Source organism: Octodon degus, unplaced genomic scaffold (genome assembly GCF_000260255.1).
Source record: "Octodon degus isolate 3935 unplaced genomic scaffold, OctDeg1.0 scaffold00123, whole genome shotgun sequence".
Lineage (NCBI taxonomy): Eukaryota > Metazoa > Chordata > Mammalia > Rodentia > Octodontidae > Octodon > Octodon degus.
The window spans coordinates 3683011-3705913 of record NW_004524699.1 but is presented as its reverse complement, the minus strand read 5'-3'; the positions used below and the strand labels follow the sequence as shown (position 1 = coordinate 3705913).

The 22903-nt window shown below is 46.4% G+C and overlaps 1 protein-coding gene across 2 annotated transcripts in view; it reads right to left on the bottom strand.

Moving 5' to 3' along the window:
- Tsc1 (TSC complex subunit 1) overlaps positions 1-22903 on the bottom strand; it is a 48939-nt gene that overhangs the window by 11677 nt on the left and 14359 nt on the right. For both annotated transcript variants that reach the window (XM_023700315.1, XM_004640430.2), the window contains 13 exons: positions 20948-21133; positions 19256-19359; positions 17804-17956; positions 15693-15837; positions 14111-14265; positions 13655-13728; positions 5932-6107; positions 5204-5319; positions 4774-4885; positions 4143-4261; positions 2130-2199; positions 792-896; positions 2-560 (listed from right to left, as the gene is read on the bottom strand). In XM_023700315.1, the coding sequence (XP_023556083.1) occupies positions 2-560; positions 792-896; positions 2130-2199; positions 4143-4261; positions 4774-4885; positions 5204-5319; positions 5932-6107; positions 13655-13728; positions 14111-14265; positions 15693-15837; positions 17804-17956; positions 19256-19359; positions 20948-21053 (1994 nt within the window). In that variant the 5' untranslated portion in view covers positions 21054-21133. The remainder of the gene's footprint in view (position 1; positions 561-791; positions 897-2129; positions 2200-4142; positions 4262-4773; positions 4886-5203; positions 5320-5931; positions 6108-13654; positions 13729-14110; positions 14266-15692; positions 15838-17803; positions 17957-19255; positions 19360-20947; positions 21134-22903) is intronic.

The following is a 22903-nucleotide window of genomic DNA, read 5'->3' as shown; positions in this document are numbered from 1 at the left end:
CTTGCTGAGCTCCTTGCTGTGCGCATCTGCTCCCTGCTGTAGCAGCCTATCCAGCACTTCCATGGGGGAAGCAGAGGGCGTGGAGTCTTCCTCAGGGCTTCCCCGCACTCTCTTTAACAGCTCCTCAGACTTCTTGCTGACAAAGTGGCAGGCAGTCTTTGGCAAGGCCGTCTCAAAGAGATGGTCATATGGGGGAGGCTGCCCACCTCCAAAGTCCATCTCCCTCCGAAGCGGCATTTTGCAAGGGCTGGGAGTGAGGATGTTGGTCTCCAGGGAAGTCTGGCGGTCCCTGTCCCCAGCAAGGCTGGTGTCGGCTCTGCCACAGGGTAGATCTATAGGAGTAAAGGCTTGCTTTGGTGTGTCGGGCCCAAACTTCTCCAGGGAGGAGTGCAAAGGCTCGGGGTTTGCGCTGGAGCCGTGTGTCCCAGAGGCAGCTGAGTGTGTCTTCCGTTGAGAACCCGGGAGACCGTCTCGGTAGAAGGGAGAGTCAAAGCCTCCTCGAGGGACCCCAGGCTCAGCCTCTGGGGCGGTGATCTCTGAAAGCTCTTTAGATATTGCAGCTAGAAGGAGAGCGGGAAACAAGGACGCTTTAGTGGCTGCTCAGCAGGGCAGGCCTAAGCAGGGCCACGTACCCGGGCATCCTTGACCCCCGCCCCCAGGTCCTATTAAAACACCCGCCATTTGCTCAGCAGAAGAAAAACCAAGCAAGCGTTTGAGCTGCCTCCAGATCTCAGTTCTGAGACAAAACAAGGCCAAGTTGCACCGTCTCACAGGAATCCCGCATACATCACCTTCTTCCTTATCTTTTTCAACACTGTCTTCCTCTAAGGCCAGATCACCTAGAAACCCTGGCAGGTCACTCAGAGTGACAGGGCCTTTGGTGCTGGGCAGCTCTTCTGAAGAGAAACAGAGAGAACGCTGGTCAGAGACAAGTTGAGAGGTCCCTGCAGATGCAGAGGGCTTGGAGCGTGACAAGGTGGCTGCGATCGCTCTTCCCACCAACTCCCTGCAGCCTCCAACCACAGGGGCTGAACTACAAGACACCTCATGGAAGCTACCAAAGATAACCTCCACAGAATAAAATGCCCAGGCTTCGGCATCCTCAAGAACAGATAAAACCGTGTAATTAGCCCAACTTAAAACACTCAGGGGCTGGGGAGATGGCTCAGTAGAGTAAGTGCTTCCCTGGCAAGCGCAAATGTCTGAGTTCAATCCCCGGTTCCGGAAAGAAACCGAACCGAACCAAACCAAACCAAACCAAACATACAAACAGAACACTCAAGTGCTTCAAGGAAACAGCTGGAATATTTTTCTTCTTTGTTTTAGGTGGTGGTGATGGGAACTGAGCCCAGTGCTTCTGTCCTGAGCTACATTTACAGCTTTTAAAATACTTCTGTTTTCCTGTACTTAGGACAGAGCCTACAGGGTATACAGGGTCTCACTATATAGATCAGACTCACAGATTTTCCTGCTTTCAGCCTCCCAAGTGCTGGGATTATAGGTGCGTGACACCACGCCCAGTCTCAATTGAGGTCTCAGTGCACCCAGCGGACGCGGCCAGCATGGCACTCCAGGACTGAACCCTGGCTGCTGCACTCTGCCTAAGCAGACATTTTAGTCCGCTGAGATATCAGGTCAGCTCTCCTTTGGGTTTTTTGTTTGTTTGTCTTATTGGTAAATTTTAGATATACATAATAGTAACGACTTTTTTTTTACTTTCTAAGAGCATCTTGCTAAGTTGCCCACGCTGAGCTCAAACCTGCAATCTTCCTGCCTCAGCTTCCCAAGGTACTGGGATGACACATGTGTACCACCATGCTCAGCTATCTTAAAAACTGTTTTGACGTTATTATTAAGCTTTTAGAATCCAGTACTTACTTTGTTTCTACGCTCTACCCATCAGTGTTTTGTGGGGTTCCAGGAGGCCCTCATTTTCACCCTTTTGAGGCAAGGCTCTTAGCTATGCTGCACTCTGGTCCTGAACCCAAGACATCCTCCTCCCGTGGAAAGCCTCTCGCCTCAGGCTCCTGAGGAGCTCGGGCTGCAGCGTGCACCATTTCACTCTGCTTTGGGCACACACAATCCAACTTGAAGAGACAAGCAGGGTCCATGCGACCCAGAGGTTTTACCTAGTCCTCTGTCATTCGGAAGATGGGGCTGTCTGTGGAGACACGGCCGTGTAGATTCTGCTTTCTCTTCCTGAAAAGACAAGTGTCGTCATATCACACAGCAGAACACTCTGCACCTTCTCTAGCACCTTGTAAAGACTGCCCGTGAGGGCCCCACGCTTCTCAAGCTGCCTTTACAGTCTTCAGAATATAAAGAAGCCCAAGAGTTTCTGTGTGTTTAAGTCTGTCAACTGTTACTATATTAGACATTCAAAAATATTTTAAGATATCTATTGACTTAAAAATGACAAATCTATTGCTTGTTAATCCATACTTTTTTTTTTTTTTTTTTTGTGGAACCAGGGAATGAACACAGGCTCTTCTACTGAGCCCTCTCCCTGGCCCCCTATACAACTGTTTTATAGAAAATATATTTTTCAAAAAATAATGAATCTAGAGCGAAGAGTGAAACTGCTCTAGGTTCTGAGGAGCGCTACCATCTGCCTTAATGGACCACAGCTGCTCTACACTGTGTGCTGCAGTGCGTTAGTGCTGGCCCAGAGACGCCTGCCTCCAGGAGTAACACCCTGACACTTTCCACACACTTGTAAATAATTGCTGTGTCTTTGATGCTACATCAAAACCTGAGAGCGGCAGCCCCCCAAGTTAATTACCAAGTGGCACCCAAAATTCTCTGAAACAACTTTCCAAGTTGCGTTACAGTCCACTGGCTCCCTTGTGCCCTGAATGCACTTTGACCTAGGCGCTATTCTGCAGCATTGCTCACAGGCACTTAGAGGGCACTGGCTCAACAAGTTATTTAGTTGTTCTGAATGTGGAAACACTTCATTACACATTTGAAGAAAAAAAAAAGAATCAAAATTATTCATTACCAAGACTTCAACCTAAAATAAGAAAAAAAAAAAAAGATTTTAACTTCATCATAAAAACTACCAAGCTCAGAGTGGCAGAATAAAACTTCATTTCCTAATTTTGAGCTACACCCCCAGCTGAAAGTTGAACTTTATCGTGAGCAATGAGTTCTGTAAGCTGTTTATCCTGAAGTGAGGGACATGGTACATCTCTGAAGTAGCTCTCTGCAACTGGGCCTGGAGGCGCACAGCTGTAATTCCAGCACCCGGGAGGCCAAGGCAGGAGGGTTGCCAAAAGTTTGAAACTAGCCTGGGCTATTACAGGGTGAGTTCAAAGCCAGCCTGAGCTACGTGGAGAAACTGTCCCTCCCCGCAAAAAACAAAACAAAAGAAAACCCAATGAAACTCCTGGCAAAGACCCAAGTTTGCTGGTTACCTTTTCTTTCAAATAAAATTGGTGTTCCATGAAAGAAAGGAACTAGTTCAGTTCTAATTCAAATAATTAATTCTGCAAGGGCCTGAAGCTACCACCATTCTCTGGTATGCAATAAACATTATTTATGCATGTTTCCTATTTTTTCACAAAGAATGTTTGATGGATATGTTCTCAAGGGTCCAGATTTAACAAAATTATTAACTTCTACTGCTTAATACAGCATACATATAGTACTTGTTACTTTTTTTCCTGTACGTATGGATGTATTTATTTTGCAACAAGGTCTACTACGTAGTCCAGACTGGCCTCAAATTTGTGATCCTCCTGCCTCAGCCTCCCGAGGTTGGGATTATTGGCTCTTTCCTGTTTTTAGGGAGCATGCAATATCTTGCAGGATGGTGCAGTACCTGTACTGATTTGAGCTATAGGGCCACCATTCATTTACCAAGATTTCTACAGCAGCAGTGAAAATGTCAGTGCATTGGGCCAACCGCAGCTTACAATGAAGGTCGGCGTGACTCCATGGGTGCCTGCACAGTGTTTCAGGACCCCAGGGTGGGCCAAACACCCCTTGAGCAAGCCCATCAGAGCATCAAAAATATGGTGATTCATACCCATCTCCTACTGGATCGGAAGTCTACCTGGCATAATTAGGGTTTACAAAGTGAGGTTTGCAAGACAGCCACTGTGCTGAGGCTGAGGGACAGGGTACAAGCCAGGACTCACCTTCCGAGGAGGTGTGGCCGCGACCTGGGGGAGGGAGATGTGCATGTAGTCATCTGGATGGCAGATGGAGGCTGGAGGAGGAGAGGTTGCAGGGGTTCCCAGGGGAGTTCCTTTTCCACCTGTTCAGAGATGAGGGCAAAATACTCAGTCAACTGAGCCCCATTATCAGAAAAACTACCAGTTCTTTTCTCTGCCTATTACTGCAAGTAAGGCTTCAGAATTAATTTCCTGGGAACCTAGATCTTGCTTTTCTTCCCCTTTGGTATGCAGTAAATGTTATTTATACATGTTTCCTATTTTTGTCACAAAGAATATTAGATGGACATGTCCTCAAGATCTAGGGAACCCTAGATCTCTCTTTTTCCCCCTAGGTTCACTTTTATTCATTCTGAAAACCCCAAAGGTTTGCATTAGGGGTCAAAAACAGTCAGTGGAATAAGTGCTTCCCTGGCAAGCGCAAGGGCCTGAGTTCAATCCCCGGTTCCACAAAAAAATGCCAAAAAAAAAAAAAAAAAGGTCAAAAACAAGTTTAGTAGTACAAGCGGCCCCTAATCACTATGAGATCTGATGACAGTTCCTTCTGCCATGAAATGCAGGCCCAAACCAACCATTACATCCAGGATGTGCATACCAGTTGTGCCGAAGACTTTACTATACGGATGTGACAAATCAGGTGGGACATTTCCAGGAGACGTTGGAGGAGTGGTCATACCACAAACCACAGATGGGCTCCAAAGAGTAGCCTACAAAGTAAAAAGCTCATCAGCAATGGTAAATTAACAGTTTCCTCCACAAGGTTTAGATGTAATATTGTTTAAATTTAACCTTTCCAACTGGAAAGAGCATCTTTTATTAAAGCTTTATTAAAAGACAAGCTGTATTCTGTACATCCTGACTCCGAGAAGGCCCATGAGGTCACAGGAGACTGCTCTGCTCTGGACGTTTATCCCTGAAAGGACCTCCTGAAATGTGCAGTGTGAAACACTTGCGACCATCCACTGAATCCTGACCAGCATCACCAGGAGGCAGAGGGGAAACAGGCACACTGCGTGACACCATACTTGTGGCGGCTCAGGTAATGGCCGAGTCAACTGGAAATCCAGAGAGTGAGCTAGATGCCCTGGCGTACTGAAGAGCGTCGGCCGGGAGGCGGAGTAAGGGGTGGAAGTAGCGTTGCCTGCAAGAGAAGAGCACAGCGCATCAGAGTAGGGCTTCAGATTGTTCTGACAAAAACTGACAGTCCTCAGACCATCTTATAACACTCCATCATCTGCATGTTTAAAGTATGACAAGCTCTCCCCTGCCCTTGGGTCTAACACAGCATCATTTAGAGAAGGTTTCTTAATGCTCTTGGGCAGCAAGAGAACAGGGAGGTCTGATGTTGATAACTGGAAGGGGCACATGATGAGGTATGGGTGGGTGCAGCCTATGGAGAAAGCCCAGATTTCAGTATGAACCTAGTTCTAACTTCCTGCCCAGAAGGCCTCTCACTACATGCCTCAAAGTATGGGTTTCCTCAGACAGGAGCCTCGCCTTTCCTTGTTAAATGCTGAGGACCCAAGGCCAAGTCTGTGTACACGGTCCGGCTGGACACCAGAGACGATTAAACTTGAAGGAGAACATTGTCAAAAGAAAATGGAGGCAAATTCAAATCTAAACCATTTTGGGAAAAGTTCCTAGGAAATAAACTAAGCCCTGATCTAGGAAAAGAACATTCAGCCAACAAAGATAAGCAATGTTTTGCAGAGACAAAGTTGTAAGAGAGCTAAGTACCGAAGTCACTTTTTACCATAGCTGTTCTGTGTGTCTACATAAGGGCTGGTGGGGACGTCTGGGGGACGGTGAGGGAAGCGGGTGGAGAGCTGGCGAGACACAGAATAGCCGTCTTCGTAGGAGGCTTCTGCAGGGTCCAGAGAGATTTTGGCACATTCTATGACAACATCGTGAGTTTCTAATTTCTTCCACCTAGAAAAGACAATGAAAGCCAAGAAAAGCAAAGGGAAATCCACTTCATTACATTGGATACTTAAGAGGGCTCACAGGCCAGCCCCGGGCCCAAGGCCTACAGGCCCAAGGCAAAAGCCCCGCTGCTAATAGAAGAGGACTTGGCCATTCATCCTGTAAGACTATCTTCTCTACTTTTTTCCTTTTTCTTTCTTTTTTGTGTTAGCAGGAAGCAAACTTCAGGGCCTCACACTTGCCAGTCAGGTGCTGTGCTGCTGAGATACATCCTTGGCCCTACCTTCCGTACTTACACGGCTGGATCAAGTTAACAGAAACTAACTTGAAAGTAAATGTTCAACAATAAAGTCTAGGCACAGCCTCAATGTAACACACTGCAGAGGCCACCATGGCAAAATCTCCTTGGAACCAAGGAGACCAAGGCACAGGGAACGCCAGAGAGCCCGAGGCAGAAGCAGCTGACGTGGGTCCCTGTCAAAGCATCAGAGCTCTTCTAATCCACCCTCACACCACAGTAAGTGCCAAAACACAGATTACAGATCACCTAAAGAACTGCCCAGAGATTTCTGCTGCATGAGCCACAGCTCTCCCTGCAGTAACTTATTCTACAGAAAGACACATCGTGATATAAACCGTATGGGACAGCCCAGCTGAGAGAGAGGCAGGAACCAAGCCAAAGGACAAGGACAGGGCAGCACACCGCCGCGAAAGGCAGGCTTTCAATAGTTGCTGCTGCCACACGTACAGGGAGGGAGAAAGGAACTTGTAGGGCCATGGGTATGTTCTTTATGGTGCCTACACCTTTTGTCACAACTTAGTCAAACTGATTTGTTTTATGCTCTGTAAATTACATGCCATAGGAAAGGTTATTTTAAAAATGTAATTTAAAAGTGTTAGAAGATGTAAGATGCTCAGAGTAGAATCATAAATTTAAACTCTTTAGAGATTTGCTCACAAATATATATCTGACAGCATTAAGTATTCAACCTGAAAGAAATGCAAGCTGGACACTAAAGCTCAGTGGCAGAACACTTGCTTGGCCTGGGCAAGGCCCTGGGCTCCCTCCCGAGTGCAAAACAGCAAAGAACCAGGAATCAGGGACAATATTCATTTGCTTCTTTTGTCTCCAGTATTTGCCAGATGTTCCTTCCACAAAGGCCTTAACAAGGACCAGGACACGCTGAAACATACACTTCATTCTAGAAAAGGCTCATGGCAGTGCATTCCTGTTATTGCCACTTTCAAATCAATTTCAACACAGCTTTTTCAGCCTTCCTAAGGACTTAGGAACTCTACCCCCGCTTCTCATCTTCTGTTCTGAAGTTTATGAGGAGAAACACAGCAACACTAAGAGTGCCCCAAAGGTTCACCCCACAAAACGTCATCCAACACAACTGTTGAGAATGTTTATCAAGTCTTACTGTTGAAAATGAGGGGGGCTGGAGAGATGGCTCAGTGGTCTAAAGCACCTACTTGAAACAAGCTTGGCAAAGCACAGGGACCGCGGTTCGATCCCCCAGCACCACATGCCAGCCAGCCCCGCCCCCTGGTGGGCTGAGCTGGCCACACACACGATAAATAAATGTAATAAATAAAAATAAATAATTAAAAAAAAAAAAAAAAGAAAATGAGGGGTGGGGTACAGAAATGAGGGTGCTTGGTTGTGGGGAAGGCAGCTTTCTCAGCGGTAAGCCTTTCCCTCGCGAACTGCGGGTCACAGCTGCACCTGTTCCTGTGGTTATGTGTTGCTGGGGTGGCCTCCTGTCCCCAGGCTCAGCACCTCTGGAAGGTGACCCAGAGATAGCAGGACTCAGGATGTACACGTACACAGGAAGACTGATTTCAGAGAACAGTGAAAATCCCACTCAAAGAGCAATACATTTAAATGCTTTATTTAGTTATATATGGACTGTATTTCCTTAAATCTTACAACAAATTTTCATTTTTTGGATCTCTAATTGGGACTATAGTCTAATCAGCTGCATTAGTTGATGTGGCACCATTTCTCTAAGATGTGCATAAAAAGCAGGTATGTCCCACATGAAGACTGTGGTTTACAAAGGACAGTGCCTCGAGGCAAGCCCAGCCCTCCGTGGCCACCACTGCGAGCCAGCTCCCAACGTTGCTAGGTGCCTGCTACATGCCCCCACTCCCTAGGAACATGTCCTGGGGTTCATTTCTGAGTTATGAACTCTGGCCCTCATCTACCACTCCCTCTTAGGTAGGCAAGGACTGAGGTAATGCCATGGATCCTCTCCTTCCTCCAACATTCCCTGTTACTGTTACTTTCCTAATCAATTCCAACAATGACCCAGACTGCCTGGGTGCTGCTCATGGCTGAGTCAGAAAGCCGCAACATTTCCTCTCCCACTGGATTTGTTTGAGAGTTCTAATTTGCCCGTGTTTTCCGTGTACTGCTAAGTCTTCCTAAGCTTACTCTAGCAGCTCTGCAACAACGGCTAACAAAACCTTTGTATAAAGAAATGCGGAGACCTTGCAGGCTTACACCTCGCCCCCGTAGGGGCCTCCCCAGCATGCTCCTGGAGCCTGGGCTGCCCCGGGGCCGGGCTGCTGCCATCCCAACACTCCCTTGCCTGTTGTCCTGACTCGGTCCCCAGTTCCCTAGACTCTGTGCCTTCTCCCTCCTTGCTTTACCCTCATTTTGGTACAACGCATGCCTGTGGCTACCTTGGGATAAATGGGAGTCTGAGTCCTTGCCCACCTGAAAATACCACACACGTCAGGCGGCCTTACTGGATACAGAATTCTAAGTTGAAAGCCTTTTTTATTCCTTTATTTTAAAAAAAGGCTTCAGAAACTAATACCAACCTAAAATCTGATCCTTATTAAGTGTTTGATTATCTATCTCTGAAGGGCTATTTCTGTGGTGTTCTGAAAATTCACAATACTGAAATCTGGCATACGTTTTGTGCTGCTGGAGCTGTGTGTTAGGTAAGCCCTTTCTGGAAGCTCGTACTTTCAGCACCAGCGAGCGTCTTTATGTCTTCCACAATTTCTTCTTCAAAGCGTTTTCTCCTTTTAAACGTTTTTGGATTGGACATCGGACTTCCTGCACTGATCACACTGCCCCGCTCTCCTACTACCCATTTCCACCCGTGGGCTCAGCTTTCTGATACATGTGAAATTTTATCTTCCAACTCTGTGGCTGAAATGTTTACTCTGGCTATTACTTTTAAGTTCCAAGAGCATAATCTTAACCTCAGAAGGGTCCTCTTCTACAGCATCCTGACCTTTCCACCGTCATGGACAAGTGCTGTGTCCCTGGGCCATGTGGACTCTGTCTGTGCTTCCCGTTAGGGCTTCTAGCCCCCTTTTCTCCTCTTTGTGCTGGTCTGTCTGCTTGCCAGGCTTTCTCCCAACCCAGATGCTGTGCTTGGCCTCGCAGGTGCGGAGCTGCATGCTGGCTGAGATGGCCTCCAAGCAAGTGTTATGGTTTGTGCGTAGCTGTCCCCCTCAAAGCCTCATGCAATCATGGAGCTGCTTCTGCAGTTTGTGACTGATTCTTGATCCAATGCTGGGATTATGGAGCTGTGTGTTAGGTAAGCCCTTTCTGGAAGCTCGTACCTTTCAGCACCAGCGAGTGTCTTTATGTCGTCTACAATTTCCTCTTCAAAGCGTTTTCTCCTTTTAAACGTGAGTGCCCTGGGGCAGATATTCTACACTACCACGTAAGGAGGGGAGAGAGGCCAGCGAGCTGCCTGAACTGCGGCCACTCTTTCTGCTCTCTGCTCTTTGCCACTGCCATGAATAGTTGCTCTCTGCCTTGCACCGCTCTGCCTTGGAGCCAGCTGAGTACGGACTGAAACCTCCCACTAACTGTGAGCTAAATAAACCTTTCCTTCCCTAATTTTGAGTGTCAGGTATTTGTCCCAGCAGCGAGGGAAGAGTGAGACAGCAAGTAAAGCAGGTTAGACAGCTGCACCCAACTGAAAACTCCCCAGGATCCCACCATCTAAAGACTTATTTTCAAATATAAACCCATGTGGATGAGAATGGGGAGGCACACACATTTGATTAGTGGAGAGCAACAGGCAAGTGGTGACTGCTGAGCCGAGGAAAGGAAGCCTCGCAGGTGCGGTGAGCTCAGCTGGAGGGTACACAGCTTCAGGACCCAGACGAGTGGCAAGTGGACGGGGGCAGCTAACTGAAGCAGACAGGGTTAAAGCCAGGAGGAATCTGAGCACCAAGGGGCCACACTCCTCGGCAAGGGCTCTTTTCTCAACAGAAATCAGGATTATTCTCTAGAGTAAAATGGCCTTCTAGATGAGGTATTCTGGAAGAGAGGGCAGGAATACTCTCCAAACAAGGGGATGAGTGAACATACACCTTCAAAATGCCAAGAGCACTCACTGAGCCCTCCTTGCTGCTAGCCCTTTCCCCAGTGGCATCAAGACCTCAACTAGCTGGAGAGCAGAAGAAGGTTCCCTACAAGCCTGCCTGGCTCGAGAAGAAAAACAGACCCACATGCGCCACGCACACAGCCCGCAAGTGCTGCTCGGGGCAGAGCCCGCAGCTGCCCGCCTGGACACAAGCTCATCACCACGCTTTCCTCAGCAGCACACACACAAGCAGGTTACTGAAGCCTCAAGGATTTACACAGAAAAAATCCAAACAAAAAAGCAAAGCTTAGGGGCTGGTGAGATGGCTCAGTGGTCTAAAGCACCTACGTAGAACAAGCTTAGCAAAGCACAGGGACCGCGGTTCAATCCCCCAGCACATGCCAGCCAGCCCGCCCCCTGGTGGGCTGAGCTGGCCACACACACACACACACACACACACACACACATAAATAAATAAAATAAAATAAAAAAAGAGTAAAGCTTAGAAAGAATGAATTATGCAGGGAAAATAAGAGAACGAGAAAAGTCAACACGCCCAAAGATACGCAAGGTTGTCATGTCTGAAAACTCAAAAGAGCTCCTAGATATGAAAAATATGGTAGAAATGACAATCATTACAGAAGGATGAAAAGCCCAAGGAAAAGAGATCTGCTGGAAATGGAACAAAAGAATGCAGAAAGAAAAAATAGGAATGGAAGAAAATCAAGGATATCCCAATCTCAATATTAGAAGTACTGGCAGAAAGACAGGAAAAAAGGAAAGGAAAACAATCAAAAAATAATTCAAGATTTCCTAAAATTTAAGAATTTCTCGGGGTTGGTGAGACGGCTCAGTGGTCTAAAGCACCTACTTAATTTATTTTTTTTTTTTTAATTTTAGTTATTTATTTTGTGTGTGTGTGTGTGTGTGTGTGTGTGTGTGTGTGTGGCCAGCTCAGCCCACTAGGGGGCGAGGCTGGCTGGCATGTGGTGCTGGGGGATCGAACCAGGGTCCCTATGCTTTGCTGAGCTTGTTCTTAGCAGGTGCTTTAGACCACTGAGCCATCTCACCAGCCCCTAAAGCACCTACTTAAAACAAGCTTAGCAAAGCACAGGAACCAGCACCACATGCCAGCCAGCCCCGCCCCCTGGTGGGCTGAGCTGGCCACACACACACACACACACACACACACACACAAATAAAATTAAAAAAAAAAAAAAGAATTTCTCAGCTGAATAACAAGAGTAGACTCATACCAAGAGCACCCTGAGAAAAATCTTAAAATATCATGTCAGCAAATTACATTCTCTATGCTGCAGCAGAAGAAACTAAAGAGAGGATCCAAAATTCGAATGCCACCAGGTATGGTGGCACACACCTGTAATCCCAGCACTTGGGAGGCTCAGGAAGAAGGACTGCTTGGAGTTCAAGACTGGCCTGCACTACACAGTGAGCTCAAGATCAGCAGGAACTACATAGTGAGACCCTGTCTAAAAAAAAACCCAAACATCAGAATGCCTTTCGATTAGCACAGAAACACTGGCTGAAAAATGGCAGCAGAAAGGCACTTACAGTTATTCAGTGAGGCTGACTTCCAGCCTGCAGATCTACCCCCTGGCACCCAACCGCATCACTTCTCAGAATGCTGCTCCTCCAAAACCTGAGTGAGCCATGAAAGACAACATGAGACACAGGCTATGAAGATGCTGCCCAAGAGAGGGGCAGGGCAAAGCTCCAGAAGAGCTAATGGCTGGACACAGGCCAGATGACACAGCTTCCAGAGAGCAAGCCGGCCAAGTGAGGTGTGTGCTACAGACCGTGCTCGAGGCTCCTGCTTGCCCCACCCTGTCTGTGCAGCCAGGAACAAGGCCAGGTAACCCTGGCCGAGATCATTTGTCTTCACTTTGAGAGATGAGGCTGCCACTGTCAGATCAGCAGAGGACTTCCACTCTACCCTGCAGAAAGATTCAGCCTGACCAAGCCCCAAGAGCTCCAAGCAGCCAGCACACCGTCTGTCTCAGCCTTGCCAGACACTGTGACAAGGGTGAGCCGTGGGCTTCCCTGGCCTTCCTCATGACTTTGTGTGATGTCCTCCCAGAGGGATTCCCTTCCTCTCAAGGACACTGAAGCCAGACCCAGACTCCAACACTCTGCTCCCACCCTCATCCTGGGGACCCTGCCTCTCACAGTGACAGGACTGCCCCTCCTGAACCAGGATGGCTTCTTAATCAGCTTTTCAGAGTAGAACACAAAACAAAACCTACAAAGACAAGAAAATAACAGAAAGCAAGAGCAAAAGTTATCTTGGAGGTGAGAAGCGAACAGGGAGGAAAAGGGTCCCATGGGGGCCCTAAGATAATGGGAATACTGTTTTTCAAGTAGGATGCTGGTTACATTTTGTGCATGATTACTCCACTTTACATGTACACCAAGTACCCTTCTCTACCAAACGCACCCCCGTGAGTTGCTTTAGGCCAACTGAGGCTGCATGGTTGAGGCATAGCCGGGGAGACATGAGGCTGGCTGCAAGGAGAGGCAAGGAGCCAGCCTTCAGAGTGCGAGACTACATAGGTCAGCATCTATGGCTGTTTCCTCAGAGGACTCTAAGCCCTCACTGGAGAAGTAGAGAAGTAGGGGGGATCAGAGAGATGGGAGAGGCAGAGAGGAGAGCTGCTTGCAGCTCAGTTTGTTCACTTTCCTTGATGTTCCTCCTTTCCAAATGCGAACTCAGTCCCACTGGCACTGAGCTGGTGCCCTCACATCAGGGGCCTCACTCCAGCCAGCCTCTGAGAGCAAGCCTGACCACTTTGCTAGGCCCCACAGTGGGGCACGCAGAGAGGTGCCTGGCTACGTCCGGGGAGAGGCCCCAGGGAGGCCCAGCACTCAGCCCACGGCCTTTCTGCAAGCCCCTGGCCAGCCGCCTACTCCACACAAGGCTGGCACAGGGGGTAAAGCCTCCTGGCACTGGAGGACATGACCTTGCACTGCAACCTGCCTGCCTCCGCTAAAGGAGTTACCAGTGCTCTGACCATGAGGGGTACCTTTTAGATTCCCACAAGTTCCAGCTCCATAAGTGCTTCTAAATGCAACTATTCTGCAAACTGAACATTTGCAGTCCCAAACATTTTCCCAATATCGATACCTCCCAAATCACATTCTCAGTCCCTCAAGAGATGCTGAAAACTCTTGTCACTCATGCGGTTTCTGTACCTTCGAGGGTCCAGTTCGTGGTCCTTGGATCCAGTCACTAATTCTGGGTGAATTCGCACATGTTCCATCATAGGCTAGAAGAGTTTGGGTTGACAAATAACAGGCATGAGTTTTTGTGGCATAGCCACACAACAGAACAGTAAATTCTTCGACAATAAAAAGGAATACAATGCTGACCATGTCACAGTATGGATGACCCTTAAGCACTGTGTTGAGAGAAGCTAGTCACAAAAGAGCACCCCGTGTATGACCTTGTCTATCGGTCTGAACCGCCCTGAACAGCAAGCCTTCATTATAAAAACAGAAAGCCAACTAGCACTTATCTAAGAATGATTTGGGGTTCTAGGAAAAGGCTGGATTTCTTTTCGCCTACCATTTAATGCAAATGTTGTAAACGTAGCCCATCTAAATAGTACACTAAGTACTGTATCAAATAAATAAGCAGTGTTAATTTACCTTGACCACTTCTTCAAACGTCTCCAAGTTTTCCTTCATACTGTAGTGAGAACGCAGAAATGAGACAAAGTTGCAGGGGTACATTCCATACAGGCGATGGAAGAGGGCATAAACACTGGCATGGAGATGGACAAGGTAGACTTCTGTCACGTGGCCTAAGAAAGGAAGCCAGCAAGACGAGACGCTTAGTTGCCAGGAGAGCCTGCTCTGTGCACAACACACATGAAGATGAAGAGCGGTCTTCTCAAATGCAAACCTGAACACACCAGATGGCCTCGACTTAAGACCCAACAATGGCTGCTATGGAATTTTGGATATCATGTCCCCAAAGGAGCCCCAACATTCCAGCAACACTGAGCTACTTTTATGATGATGTCATTCTCTTCACAATTTCTTTTTAATTTGATGCATGGTCTCACTATGCAGCTAGGACTCAGCAATCCTCCTGTCTGAGCATCCCCCAGTGCTGGCATTACAGGTGTGCACTACCACGCCCGGTTTCGAGGCCAGCACAGTGTGCCCAGGGTTCCAGGGCCTGCATGGCAGGCAGTACCAGAGATTGAACTCGGGATCTTGCACTTGCCAGGCAGGTGCCTGGACCACTGAGCTATCTCCCCAGCCCCTCCTTACAATTTCTAGTTGCACTTTTCTTACTGCTCAATTCAGTGTGCATGTCTTGAGAAAAGAAGCACCCCACTCAGTCCTCTACCACCAGTGCCTTGCAGTGCTTGGAGTGCAAGAAGCACCCAAGTGTGTGTGGAATGAATGTGCTAAACCCTTTCAAAATTGCGATACAGTCTCCATGATGCAGACTGTAAAGAGCAAAATCCCCACTCCCCGGAAATTATCTGAAATTGCTAGGAGTGGGAGAATTTGATGACTGTGCTAATCTGCCCTTACCTATACCACGTGGAAACCCCAGCTCCCCTATAATAATACTGGACACTGCCTTCTCTGACAGAGCCTAAGAAATAAGGTGGCATCACATGGGATGATTTAATATTGTCCGGGAAGCCACAGTGCTCTCTCGCAGGTCTTAACAGCTATCATCCTTTCCATATGACTACCTCACGGTGGCATCATGAAGATTCTGACTCTCATGGGCACACAGCTTCTCACCTGCCCAACAGAGCCATGCCACCTGCTGAGCGAGAAAAATCATCCCAGTGTGCCTGAACTGGGAATCAGGATGAGCACATGCTACACCTCCTCTCCTCCTTTGACATCTCCAATGAACAGGTTCTCAGAATCAAAGTTTGCATTCTGCACCAAAGATCACCAGAGTAAAATGAAAACATTCTGCCGGCTCAGTCATCTCTGCAACCACACAGGGTGAAACTGTTTCAGTTCACTGAAAATCAGAAAGGCTTCCATCCTTGCACTCCTTTTCTCTGACAACTAATCCTTTTAAGCCAACAAAATAAGGACAGCTTCTCTCCAGCCAAGCCTGTGGTGTGTACAACATGAATGCAACACAGATTTTCTCATCTGTCCAGGGACCACTCATTTCAGCATCAAACTCTTGATCGTAACCAAAGTAGCATTCGCTGGTGGAGCCTTCAGAGATACAAGGAATGGGTACCTGGTTTCTTCAGACACCATGATGAAAGTCGGCCAAAGATATCAAAGAAATCAAGAAGATGCTGCTTCCCAGACTGCGGGATCATGGGTAGCATGGTGATCAACACCAAGACACCCGTTGTGAGGATGACGACGTCGGTGTCCATCTGCGGAAGGACAGGCAAACAAGAACCACTTGTGAGGCACAGTGCTGGGTGGCAGGTAAGGCTCTGAACACTGACAGACCACCAACGCTCCTCTATACTCAGTTCCCTATACGTAAGGATTTGAGGGGAACGCGCAGAAATGGACTGCAGAGAACAAGTGGCGAGGCGCAGATCTGTTGTGATGAACCTGGGTCGCCTGCAATGTGCCCACACAGCCACCACACCCAGGAGATGCATTTAATTCTCAGTCTGGAGACTTCTAAGTCCTGAAATCTCAGGACCCCCAACTTATAATATTTGCATAGTGGCACAAAAAGTTGTTTCCTAACAGCACAGAACACTGCTTTGTTTTCATCAAATCCTGTATTTATTTTTTTGCTACATCAGTTTTTAAAAACACTACATTTTGGGAATAATTCCTTGTGGAGTCATTTGATGTTGCTGTTTGTTTTTTCTGTTGCTGGGGTAGGACCTCATGTATGCTAGGCATGCACTCTACAATGGAGTTACACCCCAAAGCGATTCACTGTTTCATTTTTTAAGGGATTACTACAGAGCTGTAATTGTGGGAAAAATTAGAATTGCACTAACAAGTTGATGACTCACTTTCATAACAGTAAAGATCTGCAAATACATTTCTGCCCATACTTTAAATATCAAGTCAATTCTAGGCTAACGAGACATTTGACACCAATGGATAATGAGTCAGCTCAGCCAGCTACAGCAACTCACTTGACCCATAATTAAATTATGGATGTTTGCCAAGTAACTGAAATTAAGATTTATGAAATAAAACATTAATCAAGAGACCATGCAAGCTATGGCACCCAGTATTCTTACTAGAAAAGAAATCTATGAATCTAAAAATAAAATTTCAAATATATTTAATTTTCACACCAAGCCCCAACCTTTTTTGTGGCAGGTATGTGGTAAGAATATATTGGTAGGAGACCTGAGGACATACAATGGGAGTACATGAGACTCAGCATAAAGGGCCACCCTAATTTCAGTTACCTAATTTGAATTAAAGACCTAGGTAACAGTCCATAATTACTAGTCAACAGGCTTACCCTTTTGGAAAAGATACACGTGTTTAGCACTCTGAACTAAATGCTGTGCCCCAAAATTGGGTTATCTCTTCAAAAACCTCTTGCTCAAAGCACATGAAGTTGTCAAACTGTCCTGCTTTGTGGGTGTGTGCTGTTGTTGCTCCTTCCTCTTTACATCAAATGCATGACTTTATGACAGCCGACCAGTGAGACTCCTTGGGGCCTCGGGGATGTAAGAGTTCACCCTTGCTGGCAAGAAGCAGAAATCAACGTGTGTGGCGTAGTGTCAGATGAACCTGAAAGTACGCCGTCCTGGCACAAGTGCTACTGACATGTCCGCGTCTCTGTGAGACACAGGTCAGCAATATTAAGCACATGTTCTTATTTTACCAAGAGGAAATAAGGCTAGGAACTGCAACAGATTAAGAAAATACCTCTGAGTTTTTCAGCAAGCCACAGTCAAAACTAAAATCATAAAGTTGAAGTTCTGACTATTTAAGAAAAACACACCTAATGCAGTAGCAGAAAAAACAGAATGCAGCTCGTAGGACCTCTATCAACAAAAACTTAAATTATAGCTGCCACGGGAAGTACCATGCTCCTAGAGCATTAACAAGACCTTTAGCCATTTTTCTATTAAAGAGAAATTCCTAAAAGAGAACTCCACAAATTTTAATGGCAGGAAGGCTAGACAATGATGAAAACAGAGATATTTAGAGCAATACAATGTTAAAGCCACTGACTGACTCCGTACTTACTTGCTCCAATAAAGATACTCGACAGTTATGACACAGCTGAGAATTACAAAATATTAACTCTAGACTTCATTACGTTAAAGAAACACCTACAAGTTTTTAAATTCTAAAAGTTAACATCCAGTTTGCTTATTTCACTCAAATCCCTACAAGACATCTTACCTTGAGACATTTTAGTAAAGAAGGCAAAAGAGGTGCTTGGGAGAGCTTATGCTTCCAGGACGGCTGCAGTCTCACGACGTGCCCCAGCAGCAAGAGGATGGATAACCGCGTAGCGGCTTTGCCCACGTACTCATTGATTTTGTCCAAAAGGTGCTGAAAATGTAAAAGAACATGGGAAAAACCTCACGTGTATAAAGTTAACCCAAACACAGGCAGTGGCGATGGACTTCAGCCTCTCGTCTGCCTCTGATGCACACTGCTAAAGAGATCAAATCCAAGATTTTTAAAACCATGTTAGCAAACAAAATAGGACTGCTCTTGGCCTGAAAACCACCAGGGCGCAATTCATGAGAAGATGCTCAGCATATGAGCCACAGGAAGAGAGGGGGACACGACACAAGAATGCCCTCACAGCCTCTCTCCATCCCCACTATAACCACTGACCCCAGATCTGGGGCAAGGTATTGAAGCTGGGAGGGGACCTGCTGGAAGCCACTTATTGGACAACTTCCCAGCACATATGCTTTGGCCCCAAATAGAAATCAGGCAGCAGCAGAAGTTACAATTTAGACCAGAGTACGGGGAGGGGGGGATTATTTTCTGTAAAGGGGGCACAGTGGCAAGATCTTAAAATCCTAGTGAAGGCGCTTGAATATATGCACTCAAGACTTTCTAGTTTGCAATTACATACATCAGTAGTTATGTGCCACAGACAAAAGTAAGAACGAGACCAAAACAAAGAAAGCACGTGAGTGCCTGGTGCCAGGAGGCAGGACTCACACCACTTACCTAAGACAGGGATTTTCCCGTACTATAAACCTAAAAAGCCTACTCAAAGCGGGGGCTTAATTACAGGCAGCATATGGGTGAAATCTTTACTGTACAATCACCTGTACAGGGATTCTAAAATTTCTTTAAACAGAAAGACTGTTACAACACCTCTGATGGCGCTAGAGATGTAGCTCAGCGGCACAGCACCTGCCCAGCAAGCACAGGGTCATGAATTGGATTCTGGATATTAAAACCAAAACAAGGGCCAGCCAGATAGCTCAGCAGACTAAAGAGCCTGCCGAGGTAGAGCACAGCAGCCAGGGTTCAAACCACAGCGGTGTTCCATGCTGGCCCCGCCCCCGGGGCATGAGGCGCAATTGAGACTGGGCGTGGTGGCGCGCCCCTGTAATACCAGCACTTGGGAGGCTGAAAACAGGAGACTATGAGTCTGATCTACGCAGTGAGACCCTGTAGATCCTGTACTAAAAAAAAAAAAAAAAAAACAAAACCCTTCTGATGTAGGTTTTATTTTGTAAATGTTCCCAGAAATGGAAGCTTAGAAATTATCTTCATGTGTGTAATCTGGGCATGATATTACATGTAAAGCTCTGGACAAACCACGCAATGTTACCTGATGCTTGCAGGACATCTCAAATGCCCCCACTACCTGCCAGCAGTTACCTTATCGTGTGGCTCCTGCAAGGTGGTCAGGATGTGCAACACTGGCTGAGAGTTGGTCTCCAGGTAATAATCCACCAAGGTGTTTACAAGCATAGGACCACGGTCTAACACAGAAAAGAACAATTTATTTCCTTCCTTTAACATTCTTCACTATCCCAAGTCACAAAAGCCGGCAAACATTGTTACACACTGCCCAAAGCCTTACACAGCATCATGTTTCTGTCTACTTAAACTTAGATTTAGCATAATTTTAAGCATATATGCCTAACTGTTCATAAAAGCATACAAAATGCTATCATTACTTTTGTAATTATAAAAATATTTATGCCTATTATTACAGTAAGAGTATGTAAGAGTGCAAATCTGAGTAGGCACAAGGACCAAAATGTTAGGTCAAGTAGGAGAGGGAACTAGGGAGCAGGCAGAGTGACAGGAAAGAAACTGAGAAGAGGAAAATTGGAAACAAAGCTTTTGTAAATAAGGGGAAGAGGCACTGAAGCAAGGCGAGAGAAAAGGGGAAAAGAGTCCTACCATGTACAGATACAAATCCCCTATGACAGATGTATTACGTACATCTAAAATATATCCAATAAACTTAATTTTTTAAAAAAGAAAGGGCCAGCGAGATAGCTCAGCAGACTAAGCACCTGCTTAGGCAAGTGCAGGGACTGGGTTTCATCACCAGCATGCGTGCTGCGCCAGCCTGGCCTGAGACTCGGCGGGGGGCGCACGCCTGTAATGCCAGCGCCGTGGAGGCTGAAAACAGGAGGATCCTACGAGTCTGGGCTGCGTGGCCAGACCCTGTACCAAACATATTTAAAAAAAAAAAAAAAAAAGGAAAAGAAATTAAAAAGGAAAACAGAAGCGCAGTGTCTCTGCATGACTTGCTCCAACCTGCCTGTCAGAGCTGAGCACACTTGGCACGGAGTGTGTCCTTCCCAGCACTGGCCTACTTGCAGCATCACCTCCAAACTGTCCACATTCACAGGATTTTTTTTTCCACTTAATTAACAATATACCACAGACAGCCTCAGTGACAGCAGCCATGACCTGCTTTGTTCCTTCCACTGTCTTCACAATGCTCTACTTAACCATTCATGTACCAAAGGATACTTGGGTTCTCCAAATTTTCAGCATATTTCATTTGAGGCTATGATGAGAGTCTGGTTCTGCTTAGTGGCCAAATAAGATGTGCTTTTTAACTTAACACAAACACTGCAAAACTGCTGAACACACTTTATACTCGATTCAGCAGTGCTCATTTTTCACAGTTTACAATTGACTTGTAAACCTGGTAAGCAAAAAAGGGTTCCACTTGAGTCTGTATTTCTCTAAAGAGAGACTGACCACTTTTCATATTAAAAACCACAGTGTGATTTATAAATAAAATAATATACCTGAATTTTTTCTTTGAATTATGTGGAGAGTGAGGCAGGATGAAAAAAAAAATGGCATAAACTCTGAACCTAGATTCACGGGGTCCAAGAGTCTCACATCCTTTGTGCTTCTTTATTTCCGGAACTAAAGGTTTAAAACACTTACAGCATGAATCCCCCAGTGTGCGCTCTCTTCTGGTGGTTGATAAACTCTCGTCAGAAGATGAAAACTAGCACTTGTCAGCTGGGTTCTAGCTAGCTCAAGATCCATCTCTTCCTGTGGGCACACAAACTAAAAGAACACTCCCAGGCTTACCGGAGTTGAGGTTCTCTTTAAAGACAGCCGTCACGTCGTTCCGCACACCCAGTGTGGGAGAATCCAGCATGGAAAGCAGCTCCCCCACATTCGCTGGCTGGGCCATTCTCTCACACCCCTCTGTGGTGCTGGCTCCAGGACTCGCATTAAAGGCTCATATAGCTCTTCATCAGGGCCACTACCAGACTACAAAAGGAAGGTGGGCGGTGTAAGCAGTGGTTCTATTTTCCCCCGCAAAACGGGTATGATGGCACAGGCCTATAATCCCTGCCTCTGGAGCACTATAAGTTTGATGTAGACTTTGTCTCAAAAAATAAAAAAGGCTGGAGATACAGCTCAGTGCAAAGGCCTTGGGCTCCATCCCTAGTACCAACTTCCACAGTAAATTAAGTAAATAAGTTAACACACCAGCACATGTATTCAATGCAGTGAAATATTTGGCCACAACTGTTGGTAAGGGTAGGGCATACGGACAATGCCATCTTTGATACTTTATGAAGCAAGAGGGGGCTCTAAGGGATGAGATGGAGAGGAATCTCCAACACTGATGCCACTGAAACTAGGCATAGCAACTTGGTACTAATTTTTATTTTCACTGCTGGCTCTACTTGGGCTCCAGTCAGTGTTTATGTTTCAAATAACTGACCAAAAAGAACTATACGCACAATGTTTTCTTCATCACAATCGCATCAATGTATAAAAGTTGGGATGTCTGGACAGATCACAGGTCTAAGTACATTACCTGGTGTGAACCAGGGATGACATGTTCACAGCACGTACTTTTCCTCCTAACATCACATACCCAAAGGCTGCGGCTGCAGGGAGCAGCCAGATGGGAACCAGCAGAGCAGACCTTCCACCTGTCAGCTCTTCTTGGTGGTGCAGCAGTTGACTTTACGTACAAAAGCAGCTCTTTCCTCAAATGCTACTGTGCACACTTAGGATTTTTTTTCCCTCTACTTTGGTCTCTAAAGCTGTTCTTTTTAATAAATCAAAAAATAATAGCTACCATTTATATGACTGCTGCCACAGCCATCAGTGCACTGACTTCCTTATGCTACTAACTCGTGATCTGCATTTCCATCCATGCTGTAGGAAGGGCTTTGGGAAACCAAGATCAAGCTGCCTGCTCCAGATCGCAGACAAAGGGGTGGCGGTGATGCTGAAAACAGAATCCAGCTCTGCTTACCTCCACAGCCCAAAGTCTGTGATTTCGACATAAGGCTCACCTGTGATTCTGATCACCACAGCAAACTCTGAACTAAGCAGGTGTCATTCTTACTTTTGCCAAAATGAAATGGTAAACTATAACTTAAACAGCCCAATTCTCAGGCCAATGATTATGAATGTCATTTGTACCCACATGAAAACAGATTCCTATTTGCTTCTGAGTTAGCTACACTAGCTCTTAAGCCTTAGTGTGCATTAAAATCACTGGGATTCCTGTTAGAAAACGTTTCCTGGGTCCATTCCAAGACTGAATTTGAGGCTCACCACCTCTCCCCTCCCCCCACATCCTGGCCCAGGAGTGGAGATTGAACCCAGGGCCTTTACACTGATCTACATCTGCAGGGGTATTTTTTTTTTGTTTTGTTTTTGTTTTTTTGAGATAGGGTCTTCCTAAGTTACTAAGTTGCCCAGGCTAGGCTTGAACTTGTCATCCTCCTCCCTCAGCCTCCCAGAGTTCTGGGATTACACAGGCATGTGGTATGCTGGATACCATTTATATTTCAGGAAGAATCCCATGCCGTTCTTAAATAGGTGATATGCAGGCCTGCTTGGAAATGCTATGCTCAAGGAAAGTCTAAGGAGTTAAGCTTCTTCTGTAATGATGCTAAATTAGCACTGATCTAAGGACTGCCAGCTACTAGTTCACCACGCTCTCATCTAACTACACCTGGTGACATTCACTGGTTCAGCTACGACTGAGTCAGAGGTTCATTAGTTACTAGTTCA